At 34.8% G+C, this 14,060-nt stretch overlaps 1 protein-coding gene across 6 annotated transcripts in view; it reads left to right on the top strand.

Annotated features, from left to right (window-relative positions):
* The window catches only part of RNGTT (RNA guanylyltransferase and 5'-phosphatase), a 362,295-nt gene that overhangs the window by 65,162 nt on the left and 283,073 nt on the right, over positions 1–14,060 (top strand). For all 6 annotated transcript variants that reach the window (XR_007401296.1, XM_025444846.3, XM_049092354.1 and 3 more), the window contains exons 7-8: positions 1,044–1,153; positions 2,350–2,451. Coding sequence is in view for 5 of the 6 variants with exons in the window: in XM_025444846.3 (XP_025300631.1) it covers positions 1,044–1,153; positions 2,350–2,451 (212 nt within the window). In the remaining variant the exon portion in view is untranslated. The remainder of the gene's footprint in view (positions 1–1,043; positions 1,154–2,349; positions 2,452–14,060) is intronic.

Below are 14,060 nucleotides of genomic sequence, written 5' to 3'. Positions count from 1 at the left end.
TAGCATGAATCTAGACTGTATTTTTAGTCTTTAAAATTTCCAGGAGTGTTCTTTATTTATTTGATATATAAATTTTCCATCTGCTCTACTTCTCTGTAATATTTTAAAAATATGCTTGCTATGAAATACAATAAAACACTTCATGTAGTTCTGAGTTCAAAAATTTAGATTAAAAATTCAGTGATGAGTAATAGTGTTTGTTACATCCAATGACTGTAGTTTAGCCATTTTGACTGACTGTTATACTCTTCTTTTTTTTTTTTAAAGATTTTATTTATTTATTTGACAGAGAGAGAGTGAGAGAGAGACAGAGATCACGAGTAAGGGTAGGGCCAGAGGCAGAGGGAGACGCAGGCTGAGCAGGGAGCCTGATGCAGGACTTGATCCCAGGGTTCTGGGATCATGACCTGAGCCCAAGACAGAAGCTTAACCGACTTAGCCACCCAGACGCCTGTCTACTGTTAAACTTATTCTAATTTACGAAGGTATATATTATGGGTGTTTATCTCTTTAAAATCCGTACTCTATCAGTAGTACAGTTCCTCTCTCTGTCCCCAGTGAGAGTCATTAGTGAATGGTATAGTGTGGACCTGGGTTAGATTCTATTTTTACTCCTGAATAAATTGCATACAGTCTCATTTACTTATTTGTAAAATAAATATAATCTACTTTTCAGAGCTGTTGTAAGGATTAGAGAAAATGTATAGTGTCAGATCCTCTGCCTAGCTCTGGGTAAATGGTAGGTAAGTTATTATTACTGTTATTAATAAGTAGTGTCTGTGGAGTGCTTTGACAATATGATATAGACACTAGGCTTTATATGTACATTGAAAAGGATATGATGGAATAAGGAAAGCAAGTATACAGTCCCAGGGGAGGTTAATAGAGCTTTCTGGACTAGACCAGAATATATGAAAATATATATATGAAATGTATTTCATATATTTGCTCAGACTTATGAAAATAAGCAAATCTATCTCTCAGTCTGGTCTTTGTAAATAGATTTTGAACACTAACAATATATATATTTTTTTCATTTTAAGGGTGCTATTTTCCTGGAAGGTGTAACTGTTAAAGGTGTGACTCAAGTAACAACTCAACCAAAGTTAGGAGAGGTACAACAGAAGTGTCATCAATTCTGTGGCTGGGAAGGGTAATAAACATTTTCAAGTTTTAAATAAAAACTTACTCATACTCTGAAACATTTTACCTTAATGAAAACATTGACTTAGCTTCTTTGCTCCTTGAAGTTTGAATTTTTACCTAGAGTGCTTAAAAAAATAGCAAGCAAGAGTTTATCAGATTTTTCTCAAGACCAACAGTTGAGTCAAAATTAGATGACTAGACATAATTAAATCACTCAGATATGTCTTCCTAATGGAACAGAAGGTTATTTTTGTCACTGCCTACTGTTTATTTTATGTGTTGATTCTGTTGCTGATTAATGTTTGGGTTGCCCATATCATTGTACTGAGGGAGAAGAGGTAAAACTTGAAGACTTAAATGTACCTCATTTCCCAGTTTTTCTGTAATCCAGTTTTCTGAAACCTGGGAGAATCAGCTTTAAATATGTTTTGCCCCTACCGTGACTTGAAAATATTTATCAGACATTTCATGGGAGGGGATTCAGGAGAGAGTTTTCTGCTCTGCTCTCTTGCTGTCCAGTCTTAGTCTACAGTCACTTCTATTGGTCATTGCCACCTGTGGCAGAAGATTGTTGTACAGCTAGAATATGATGAAACAGGATTGATAATTGTTAAAAATTCCTAATATAAAGAACTTTTGAACTGGTACACACAGATAAATTAGCCAGAAATAATTTTAACTAAAAGATGAAAATGATAATGAAGTAATATTGATTTTAGTGCTGTGCTAAACCCTTGCCAGTGAACTTTAGTTTTGACCTATATTTCTCCTGTTTTGTCACTTCTGGGCATCTTTTGAGCAGAAATTTGCCAACTTTGTGGAGTTATGCCAAGTTGGCAGAGTCATGATGGAGGGATATGGGGTCGAGAATAAGATAATTAAGGCAAGCAAGATTTAAGCTTCTTCCTGAAGTAGAAGTTTTGTAAATGTACTTCTTTACTGTTAGATCATGAATATTAATATTTAAAAAGCCTAATAGTTACAGTATATAGTGGCAATTAGAATCTTGTTAACTTGAGTCTGAAATGTCTAGAAGATGATGACGTTTTGTTAGCATTCTTGGGAAAGCTGATATTCCAGTTGACATTAATCTCATGATGGGGAGAATGTTGTGATAAATGTGTGACTAATGCGAGATTGGTTTAAGATGTATTGCTTTGTGTGGATGCCAGCCATAATAGTAATAAAGTGTTCTTCTTTAAGGTCTGGATTCCCTGGAGCACAGCCTGTTTCCATGGACAAGCAAAATATTAAACTTTTGGAGCAGAAGCCATATAAAGTAAGCTGGAAAGCAGATGGTACTCGGTAAGTTAGACTTCTAAAAAAAGTTATACAAATAACTCTAATGCTTGAAGAATACTGCTTTGTTAGAGAAGGTTTATACTCTTGGGAGTGTGAATTTCTGACTTGAACAGCAAAATAATCATGTTTCAAATATATAATTTTTGTTTTCCTAGTATTCTTAGTTATGTAATTCAGTTTCTTTCATTCTGCTATATTATTTTTGGTTTCAGAGTTCTTTTTTTTTTTTTAAATGGATTTTATTTTTTAGTAATCTCTGCAGCCAATGTAGGGCTGGAATTCACAACCCTGAGGTCAGAAGTTGCATGTTAACACCTACTGAGCCAGCCAGATGCCCCTCAGAGTTTTGTTAGTTTGACATAAGTTTATACCAAATTTAAGTTTGAAAGTGGTTTCTCTTGATAATACTGTGCTTTTTGGTGTGTCTGCTGCCCACCACCTTGTGTTTAATGGTGGTTGAACATTTCTAAAACTAACAGATGTGTTGTCAGTTTATAATCTAAAAATTACCATGTCTCCTTGATATTTTGTTCCTTCGAATATTTTGTTCTGTATTTTGTTCCTTTGAATAGTTTTTCCTTTTAATCTTTGCTAATACTTTTTGTAATTTTATATACTTGTGAGAGTATTGTATTCTTACAACAAAGCTTAGTTTCAGGTTTTATATTCCTATACTTTTAAATATCTATTAGTGTAATTTTATACTTCCTCAATAACATTTAACTTTTTCTTTCTCTTTTGTAATCACATTTTTATAGCTTTGCCATATGTTTTTTTTTTTAAAGATTTTATTTATTTATTCATGATAGACACAGAGAGAGAGAGAGAGGCAGAAGCAGGCTCCATGCAGGGATCCTGATGTGGGACTCGATCCCGGGACTCCAGGATCACACCCTGGGCCGAAGGCAGGCACTAAACTGCTGAGCCACCCAGGGATCCCCTGTATTTTTTAATTCAAATGTTCTAATGGTTGTAGTAATTATTTTAATAGATATTAACTTTCTCCTATTAACTTTTTCATAATAAAGAAAATATTTCAGAATAATTAAGATAGCATATATATAATTAGTTTTTTTCCCAGCTTTATAGAGATATAATTGACATATAATGTTACATAAATTTAAAGTGTACAATGTATTGATTTGATACACTTACATATTGCAAGATGATTACTATTCGCTAGTACTGCCATCTACTTCACATCATGACCTTTTCTTTTTTGTGGTGAGAATATTTAAGATCTGTTATCTTACCAACTTTCAAGTATATAGTACAATATTATGTGTTATAATCACTATGATGTATATTAGACCCCTGGAACTTATTTGTCTTGTAATTGGAAGTTTGTACCCTTTGACCAGTTTCACCCCATTTCTTCTAGGGTCTCAGCCCCTGGTGACCACCATTCTAGTCTCTGTTTCTATCAGTTTATTTTTTTTTAAGATTCCACATGTAAGTGATACTGTATAGTATTTGTCTTCCTCTGACAGATCTTATTTCACTTAGCATGATGTCCTCAGGGCCCATCTGTGTTGTTGTAAATGGCAGAATTTCCTTCTTTCCCATGGCTGACTAATATTCCATTGTATTTATATAGCACATCTTTCTCTATTGACGGTAACTTAGGTTCTTCCCATATCTTGGCTATTGTGAATAATGCTGCATTAAAAGTGGCAATGCAGGTATTTCTTTGACATGTTGTTTTCACATTTTAAATGTTATTTTGAAGATGATATAGGTTGCACTTCATTTTTGTGGGAAATTTTTGAATGTCAACGTGACAATTACACCTTTTTTATCATGTTATCTTCATCTGTATTTTGCTTGTGCTAACCTTAAAAGATGCGTATGAAGATATGGAGTGGGGCAGATAGAACTTGATTTTAATATTGGGTGAATATAATGATACTATTTCAACATGATCTCCTTTTTAGTAATAACATTTTTTTTTTAAATAGAGAATATATTGAAGTATTTTTTCATTTAATTTGTTTTTCTTTGTTGGAAATGATCTTTCCTTTCAATTTAGCATATTCTAGCTTTTTTTGGGGGGGGAGATTTTATAGGTAATAGGGCTCATGAAACAAAGTTCAGAAAATAACAAATGAAAAGAAGAAAATAAAATTAAAGAGTGATTCTCATCACCTAGAAATAACCCTTAAATCATTGTGGTCTTGATCTTATTCTTTGATTATAAAGCAGTTTATATCGGGGTGCCTGGGTGGCTCAGTTGGTTGAGCATCTGACTCTTGACTTCAGCTTATCTTGGTCTTAGGGTCTTGAGTTCAAGCCTTGTACTGGGCTCCATGCTAGGTGTGGAGACTACTTTAAAAAAAAAAAAGTTCTATTGATGCTTCATATAGTGAATACAAATAGTTAAATAACAAGTATGTTTTAGGTATATGTTTATTTTTAAATATTATTTTGAATTTAGAAATGAATCTAAAAAATTAATACTTGATAACATTTTAAGCTATAGTATAGAGACATACAGTTAATTTTGCCCTGTGTGCTCCTGGAAGTGTTCGTTTTACAAGGATGAATCTCTTAAGGATGGATACAGTTAAAGATTTAGATCTAGACAATTTGGATAATTTGTCCCTTCCGTGCCCTCCTCCCTATGAATGTATAATTTTGAAGGATAAAAATTAGCTTCATTGCTTATTTTCAGAATGTTAAAATTATATTTAATTTTTTAGATTAGAATAAGCTTGGAATCTGAATATTAAATTGGTAGTAAGGATTAACAGAAGTTGATGAGTGTGTGTGTGTGTGTGTGTGTGTGTTTTTTTTTCTTAAGGTAGGCTCCATGCCCAGTGTGGAGTGCAATGCAGGGCTTGAACTCATGACCCTTAAATCAAGACCTGAGCTGAGATTGAGAGTTGGACACTTAACTGACTGAGCCACCCAGGTGCCTCGATATATATATATTTTTAATAGCTGCATAACAATGTCTTAAGGTTTATTAATAGATATTTAATATTGTAACAGTGTCCTAGGTTTATTTTGTTTTTTATTTCTAAAGATTTTATTTATTCATGAGAGACACAGAGAGGGAGGCAGAGACACAGAGGGAGAAGAAGGCTCCCTGCGAGGAGCCTGATGCAGTATTTGATCCTAGGGTTCCAGGGTCATGACCTGAGCCAAAGGCAGAGGCTCAACCACTGAGCCACCCAGGTGCCCTACTGTCCTAGGTTTATTAACCACCTCTGAGTGGAGAAGGAGTAAAAAAAGGTGAGGAGCAAAGATGCCCATCTCCAGACTTATACTATAAAATGGTTTGGGGATTTTGGACTGAGACATAGTTTTGATCCAATGAGTTTCATAATCTGTGTATTTTTTACTTTCTACCTTGTCTTCTCCATAGTATCCAGGCTATGATCATGGCAAACCTTGGGCAAAATAACAAAATCAGTTTAATTTGTCATTTGTATTTCCTAATTTTGTTTATTTTCCCTTCCCTGCTTCATAAACTCCTTTCCCCATGTCTTCTCAATAATGTCAGACCTCTAAATGATTAGCTAAATAATTTGAGCTAAGATGTTTTGATTGATAATGGAAATATCTCATTTCTCATGGAACTGTGCTCCATCAAAACAAAAGGATACCCTCTAAGTAATTATTTGAATTACTACTCTGTCTTAGGATACTTTGTTCTGGGAGGAAAAACATTTATGTGAGATATTTTCTGGACTAGTGCAAAATCTTTCTTTTGCACAGTAGGATTTAAGGCCAATAGCATGGGAGGAGGACTTTCTGTGATTACTGGGTAAAAGAGCCTCAGGGAGCTGTAGAATGGTCTAGGGGCCCATGGAATTAGAACAGCTGATTAACAGCCATGAACCCTAGACTCTATTTTATTTATTTACTTATTATTTTTATTTATTTATTTTTAAAAAATTATATTTATTTTCATTTTTTTATACTTTTGTTTTTTTTTTATTTTTTTTATTTTTTTTTTATTTATTTATGATAGTCACACAGAGAGAGAGAGAGGCAGAGACACAAGCAGAGGGAGAAGCAGGCTCCATGCACTGGGAGCCTGACGTGGGATTCGATCCCGGGTCTCCAGGATCGTGCCCTGAGCCAAAGACAGGCACCAAACCGCTGCGCCACCCAGGGATCCCTATACTTTTCTGTTAAAGGTATTTCATGACCTTTTGGTACATTGCATGGATTGAGTACAGAAGAAAGTTGTGTTAGGAAAAGTGTACTGAGGAGTAGAAAGAGCACAGAGGTAGAAATTGAAGACTTAGTTTCTGATCTGTCTTTATCCTTTACTGGTTTGGATAAGGTTCATTTTTGGTAGTAATATATGCCATCTTTTTTTTTCCCCTAAGATTTTATTTATTGATTTATTGAGAGGAAGAGAGAGAGCGAGGGGGAGGGAGAGGGAGAGTGAGAATCTCAAGCCGACTTCCCGCTGAGCATGGAGCCCAATGTGGGACTCAATCCCACGACCCTGAGATGATGACCTGAGCCGAAACCAAGAGTCAGATGCTTAACTGACTGAGCCACCCAGGCACCCCATGCCATCTTTTATTAAATAGCTGTATATGTTTTCTACTTCATAATGTTTATTTGAAGCCTAAATGAGAAAGGATGTATAGAAATGGCTTTTTTATTTACTTATTTATTTATTTTTAGGATTTTATTCATTCATGAGAGACACAGAGAGAGAAAGAGAGAGGCAGAGACACAGGCAGAGGGAGAAGCAGGCTCCACGCAGGGAGCCTGACGTGGGACTTGATCCCAGGTCTCCAGGATCAGGCCCTGGGCTGAAGGTGGCGCTAAACCACTGAGCCACCTGGGCCGCCCTAGAAATTTGGCTTTTAAATTGAGGAATGTTCTAAATGAAATGTACTGTCAGTTTCCCAATATTAAACATATTAGTAGCCCATGTAGATAGAGGAGCAAATAAATATATGAGCTCCTCTTACTTCATGTTTATAAACCGTATGTACGACAGTCTTTTCTAGTATGGGGTATCTGCTTCTGTGTCTCTAGTTTCCAAGTTGACTTGTAGTACGTATTAGATATTTTTCCTGTTTTCACTGTATTTTGTACTTTGTTTATAATTCTTAAAATACTAGCTTTAATTCTGGATTTAAGCAGTAATATTACCACATAAAATATATGTATACACACACACACACACACAAATGTTTTTAAAAAGTCTCAGCACATACAAATTATTTACCTTCTTTCTTGTTAGGTAGTTCTGTTGAATTTGTCTAGAGTAGGTATTGGACTATCCTCGTAGTCCAAATCTTGCCCATGGCTTGTTTTTGTGAGTTAAGAATAACATTTATATATATTAAATTTTTTACTGTGGTCAAATATGTATAACGTAAAATTCACCTATTCTTTTCTTGTCTCCCTGTACAGACACCTTCAGATTTTTATTATCTCTTTATTTATTGTATTATAATTGACATACAATATTACTCTTTTTTTTTTTTTTTTTTTTTACTTTTTAAATTTATGATAGTCACAGAGAGAGAGAGAGAGAGAGAGAGGGAGGCAGAGCAGAGACACAGGCAGAGGGAGAAGCAGGCTCCATGCACCAGGAGCCCGACTTGGGATTCGATCCCGGGTCTCCAGGATCGTGCCCTGGGCCAAAGGCAGGCGCCAAACCGCTGCGCCACCCAGGGATCCCGACATACAATATTATATTAGTTTCAGGTTTACAACATAATGATTTTATATTTTAAAAATTCACCATTTTAACATTTTTAAATGTGTAATTCAGTAGCATTAAGTATGATCACATTGGAATGCCTGGGTGGCTCAGCAGTTGAGTGTCTGCCTTTGAGTGTCTGCTTTTGGCTCAGGGTGTGATCCCGGTCCCAGGATCGAGTCCCATATCAGGCTCTCTGCATGGAGCCTCTTCTTCCTCTGCCTATGTCTCTGCCTTCTCTCTGTGTCTCTCATGAATAAATAAAGAAAATCTAAAAAAAAAAAAAAGTATCACGTTGCTCTGCAATCCATTTTTATATTTTTATTTTTTTCATTTTTATATTTTTAAAGAATGGTTTAAAAAAGAATTTGTGACAGACTGTATGTGGTTTGTAAAACTTAAAATATTTATTATCAGGCCCTTTACTGAAGAAGTTTGCTGACTCCTGGTTTAGACCTATGCTTTCCATTACACAATGGTTACTGAGTAGTAGAAACATGCCTAGTCTGAAATGAGATGTGCTGTGAGTATAAAATATACACCAGAATTCACAAATACTAGAATGTATAATATATCAATAATTTCTAGTATTGATTACATGTTGAATGTTTTGAAGTAAATAGCACATTTTAAAAATTAATTTTACCTGTTTCTTTTTTACTGTGGCTACTCAAAAATTTGAAACTACCCATAGGACTCATGTTATATTTTTGCTGGATAGTGGAGTAGACAGAGAAGGACATTATTTTTTTGTCAAATTAAAATGAGATTAGACTGAGGGAGAGATAAGAGGCATGCTAGCTTGATGTGTCATGTCATATAAAAGCCAACTCTGAATGGAAATGTGCAGTAGAATAGTAGAGGAAATTTTAACTGATGAATCTGTAATTGAAAGAAGCATCTTAATCCTCTTTTAAGTCAGGCAAAGGCATAATTTAGTTTTTACATGCTGCTTAGGGTTGCTACAAATCTACATGGAATTCTGAAGAGCTTTGAAAATCATAGGCCTCTGTCCCATGTAGTGCAAAATACACATTTGTTTATTTTTAAAACTAAAATTGACAATTGGGATCCCTGGGTGGCGCAGCGGTTTAGCGCCTGCCTTTGGCCCAGGGCACGATCCTGGAGACCGAGGATCGAATCCCACGTCGGGCTCCCAGTACATGGAGCCTGCTTCTCCCTCTGCCTGTGTCTCTGCCTCTCTCTCTCTCTCTCTCTCTCTGTGACTATCATAAATAAATAAAAATTAAAAAAAAATAAAATTGACAATTAGGATGAAATTGTAAGAAAGATTTAATTGAAAAGCAAAAAAAAAAAAAAGACAGTTTTTTGTTAAAGATTAAAGAAAGATAATTTTCATTATTTAATATGTAGTGATTTTACTGTTCAATTTAGGGATGTCTTTGAGGCAGCGTGGGATCAGAATGATCACAAAAATGTGTTCAATAAAGCTCTTATAATTTCCTTGGTGTGAGATGTTGGACAGAATTTCTTTGCCTTTTTTTATGTTGTTTATCCATCTATATGATGAAATGAACAGTAATTACCCCATAGGCTATTTTGATTATTAAGTGAAATAATGTATATAAAGTATCTACCATGGTGCTGGCATATAGAAAATGTTTAGTAATTTTTTTTGTTTGTTTAGTAATTGTTAATTCATTTTTAGTTGACTAAGCCTCTAATTTCAAACCTTTGTGTATTTGCAAAGGTTCTATATACAGCATTAGCAAAATCACACGGCAAGTTTAACTGGCCATAAAATTGCTGATGGTTTGTTTGCATTATAGTTGATGCAAAAAAGAAATTGGGGTACATGCACATGTTCATGTGTGAATGACAGAGAGATAGAGAGAGAGAGAATGTGTTAGGTTGGAATCTAGGAGTTAAAATAAGTAACCCTGTTCTGGAATTAAGATTTTTTTTTGTTTTGTTTTGTTTTAATACTATTAAGCTTCAGTCTCATTTGTAACATGCAAATAATAACCTAAAATCTAGAGATCCATTTAAAAACTTATGCTTTGCCATCCAGTTAGGACCTTTAGTTTGCCATCCAATTAGTAACTTAGAAAAATCAAACTCTAAAAAAGTAGAGTTGCTGATTGAGTAAGGACACTGGGTGATGAACATATCAGATATTTTCAACAGGAAGTGGTCAAATCTTAGTGCAGTGAAGTTTATAGTGAATAGTGAATTTCAAGGCAAAAAGAAAAAAGCAGTATTTCACTGTTTTAATTTTTAAATTCCTTTGTTCCATTTGTTTCTTTTTTTTTGTGGTAAATATTAAAGTAAATAATTTCTTGCAAAGTAAATAATTTCTTGCTATCTGAGCATCTCGTTGAGAGGAGTCTGTCATTTTCCCTTGAGGAGGTATGACAGAACTTCCTTCAGTTTCTTATGCTCTCTTCCTCCCTTCTGGCTCCTTCACACACATTCTTTGTGCTTTGGGAGAAAGTGGACACCTGTGTCAGGAGCCCACTGCTGAAATACTGCCTTCCATTTCTCTTATTTTAACCCCGACTTTGTGAGAATTACAAACAGGGTCTTTATATATATGATATGTTAAATGCATCAGGATCTAAAGTTTATGCTTTGGATGTGTTGTGTGGATATTAAGAGAAGCAGGAATAGAAAGGCAATTGGAATGTGTCAGGCCTTCCTAAGAATTGTTTTGAGAAAAATACTGAAATTTCATGTTGGGCATGTGATTAGTGGAAATAAAAACATGAGAAATTTGTGATTAATGAAAACTATGACATTAAAATTGATTGTATTTGATATATGACTAGTAAAATATGGATATATACATATTTTGGAACTATTTAAGGCTTAATGATAGGTGTGTGTTTATAATTCATTTTTAAAATTATTTCTTATTTAAATTCAGTTAATTAACATATAATGATTCATCAGTTGCATATAACACCCAGTGCTTATTACATCAGATGCTTTCCTTAATGCCCATCATCCAGTTACCTCATCCCCCAACCCAGGTCTCCTCTAGCAACCCTCAGTTTGTTTCCTATTGTTTAGAGGCTCTTGTGGTTTGTCTCCCTCTCTGATTTTATCTTATTTTATTTTATTTTTTAAAGTAATTATTGATAGGTATGTACTTACTGTCATTTTGATAATTGTTTTCTGGTTGCTTTGCAGTTCTCTCTGTTCGTTTTTTTTTTTTTTTTTTTCCCCTCACTTTCTTGATGATTGTTGACTTTCTGTAGTGTTATACTGGGCTGGCTTTCTCTTTAGTTTTTTGTTTATCTATTATAGGTTTTGGGTTTGTGGTTGCCGTGAGATCCATATATAGCATCCTTAGTATATAGCCATTATGAAGTTGAAGGTCACCTAAATTTGAACAAATTCTAAGAGCACTTCTTTTTCACTTCCTCCTCCACATTTTACATATATGTTGTCATATTTTACATCTCTTTATTCATAATGTTCTCCTAACTATGGCCCTTTCTTTTCCACTTAAAGGAGTTCCTTTAACATTTCCTGTAAGACCTGTTTAATGGTGGATGAAATTTGAATATATCATGCAAAGATTCTGCTGAAAACTCAGCTGATAGCCTTATTCCCTTGTACATAACTTTTTGCTTCTCTATTGCTGCTTTTAAAATTATTTCTTTAAAATTATTTCTTTAACCTTTGACATTTTAATTATTATGTGTCCTCATGTGGACCTCCTTGAGTTCATCTTGTTTGGAACTCTTTGTGCTTCCTGGACCTGGATGTATATTTCCTTCCCTAGGTTAGGGAAGTTTGCAGCTATTATTTCTTCAAATAAGTTTTCTGCCCCTTTCTCTCTCTCTCTTCTCTCTTACTTTTGGAACCCTATAGTGTGAACTAATATACTTTTAAAATGAAACCTGTATTAAATAATTCTTACTATACTTGGGCATAACCTCCTATTTTGGGGTATTTGTATGTGCATGCACATGTATGTTGTCAAGAAATCATAGCATTGGAAGGAAAGAAAGCTTTTATCTTATAAAAGGCCATATCACATAGTAACTGAGATAACAGACTGTAGAGCAGACTGCCCAGGTTCAAATTGTGACTCATCATATTACTACCTTTGGGTTCTCAGTTTCCGTATTTGTAAAATGGGAGTGATACTAGAATTATTGGATTTTGTGATAATTGAGTTAATGCATATAAGACAGTTTCTGATTGTGCCTGGCATTTTGCCTTTGCTGCTGTTGTTATTCTTCTATAAAGGAAACTATTTAACCCAAACTGTTAAATGTGTAGAAATTTTCTATTGTGTTTCTGAGCTACTGTCTGTAAACTAGTACAGTATTCACATTTTTCTTTTTTAATTTATTTATGATAGCCACAGAGAGAGAGAGAGAGAGAGAGGCAGAGACACAGGCAGAGGGAGAAGCAGGCTCCATGCACCGGGAGCCTGATGTGGGATTCGATCCCGGGTCTCCAGGATCGTGCCCTGGGCCAAAGGCAGGCGCCAAACCGCTGTGCCACCCAGGGATCCCAGTATTCACATTTTTCTTGGAAGTTTGTGAAGATTGGAGATTTTTTCATTTTGTTATTTTCAAATTGTTTTTACAACTTCCATATATAACATTCAAATGAAAACTTATTAAAACATGTAGCTTCGGGCAGCCCCGGTGGCATAGCAGTTTAGCACCGCCTGCAACCTAGGGTGTGATCCTGGAGACCCGGGATCGAGTCCCAAGTTGGGCTTCCTGCGTGGAGCCTGCTTCTCCCTCTGCATGTGTCTCTGCCCCTCTGTCTGTGTGTCTCTATGAATAAATAAACAAAAAAAATTTTTTTAAAAGATTTTATTTATTTATTCATGAGAGAGAGAGAGAGAGAGAGAGAGAGAGGCAGAGACACAGGCAAAGGGAGAAATAGGCTCCATGCAGGGAGCCCGTCACAGGACTCGATCTTGGGTCTCCAGGATCACGCCCTGGGCTGAAGGCGGTGCTAAACTGCTATGCCACCGGGGCTGCCCAATAAACAAAATCTTAAAAAAAAAAAAAAAAAAAAGTAGCTTTTTTCAAATTTATGTAGGATCTTTAGTACTTTGCTTATTACTTGTTAAGTATTAGTGTCCAACTAATACTTAAAATGGGAAAAACGGTTTAGGTATTTAAAACTGAGGGTTTTAAGTACCCCCCTCCCTTTACGACTTCAAAGAATAGGGCTTTTGTTATTCATTACTTTATTATTAGAGAAATCAAACCATGTCACTGTGCCAAAAGGAGACATGTACTTTTCCCACATGGCTTACAACAGTATTACTTTATTTTTTGTCTACTTAATGGAGTTATAATTTATGTGCAGCATATAGTTCATTGAGTTTTGACAGACATAAACCTCCATGAAAGCACTACCATAATCAAGATACAGAACATTCTGTTTTCTAAAGGTTTTCTCCAATCCTTTTATAGTCCATCCCTTTTCTGCCACTGGCCCTAGTCAACCGGTAGTTTACTTTTGTCATTATAGATTACTTTGCACTTGCTAAAATTTTGTATACATGGAATCATACAGTGTGTACTCTTATGTGTCTGACTTTTTTCTCTCAGTATAATGATTTTATAATGATTTCTAAAAAACCTGTTATATAAATTAGTAAATTGTTTCCTTTTTATTGAGTATTATAGTATATGGATGTACTACTGTATTTTGTTTATTCACCTGTGATTGATATTTGCCATGTTTTTGGTATTTGGCCATTTTAAAAAGTTTAAGAAGTTGCTGTGAACATTTGTATGCATGTAAATCTGTGTGGAGATGTTTTCTTTGACATTTTTCCTTTTGTAGTTCATACTTTTTGTGTTCTAAGAAATATTTTCTTTCTTCAAGGTTGTAGGATTTTTTCTTATTTTTTTTCTAGATGTTTTATACATTGGGCTGTGATACATTTGAGTTAATTTTTGTATATGTGTTAGGTAAGGTTCAATGA

The sequence above is a fragment of the Canis lupus genome, chromosome 12 (assembly GCF_003254725.2).
Source record: "Canis lupus dingo isolate Sandy chromosome 12, ASM325472v2, whole genome shotgun sequence".
In the NCBI taxonomy this organism is placed as follows: domain Eukaryota; kingdom Metazoa; phylum Chordata; class Mammalia; order Carnivora; family Canidae; genus Canis; species Canis lupus.
This window is presented reverse-complemented; position numbering and strand designations above follow the sequence as displayed.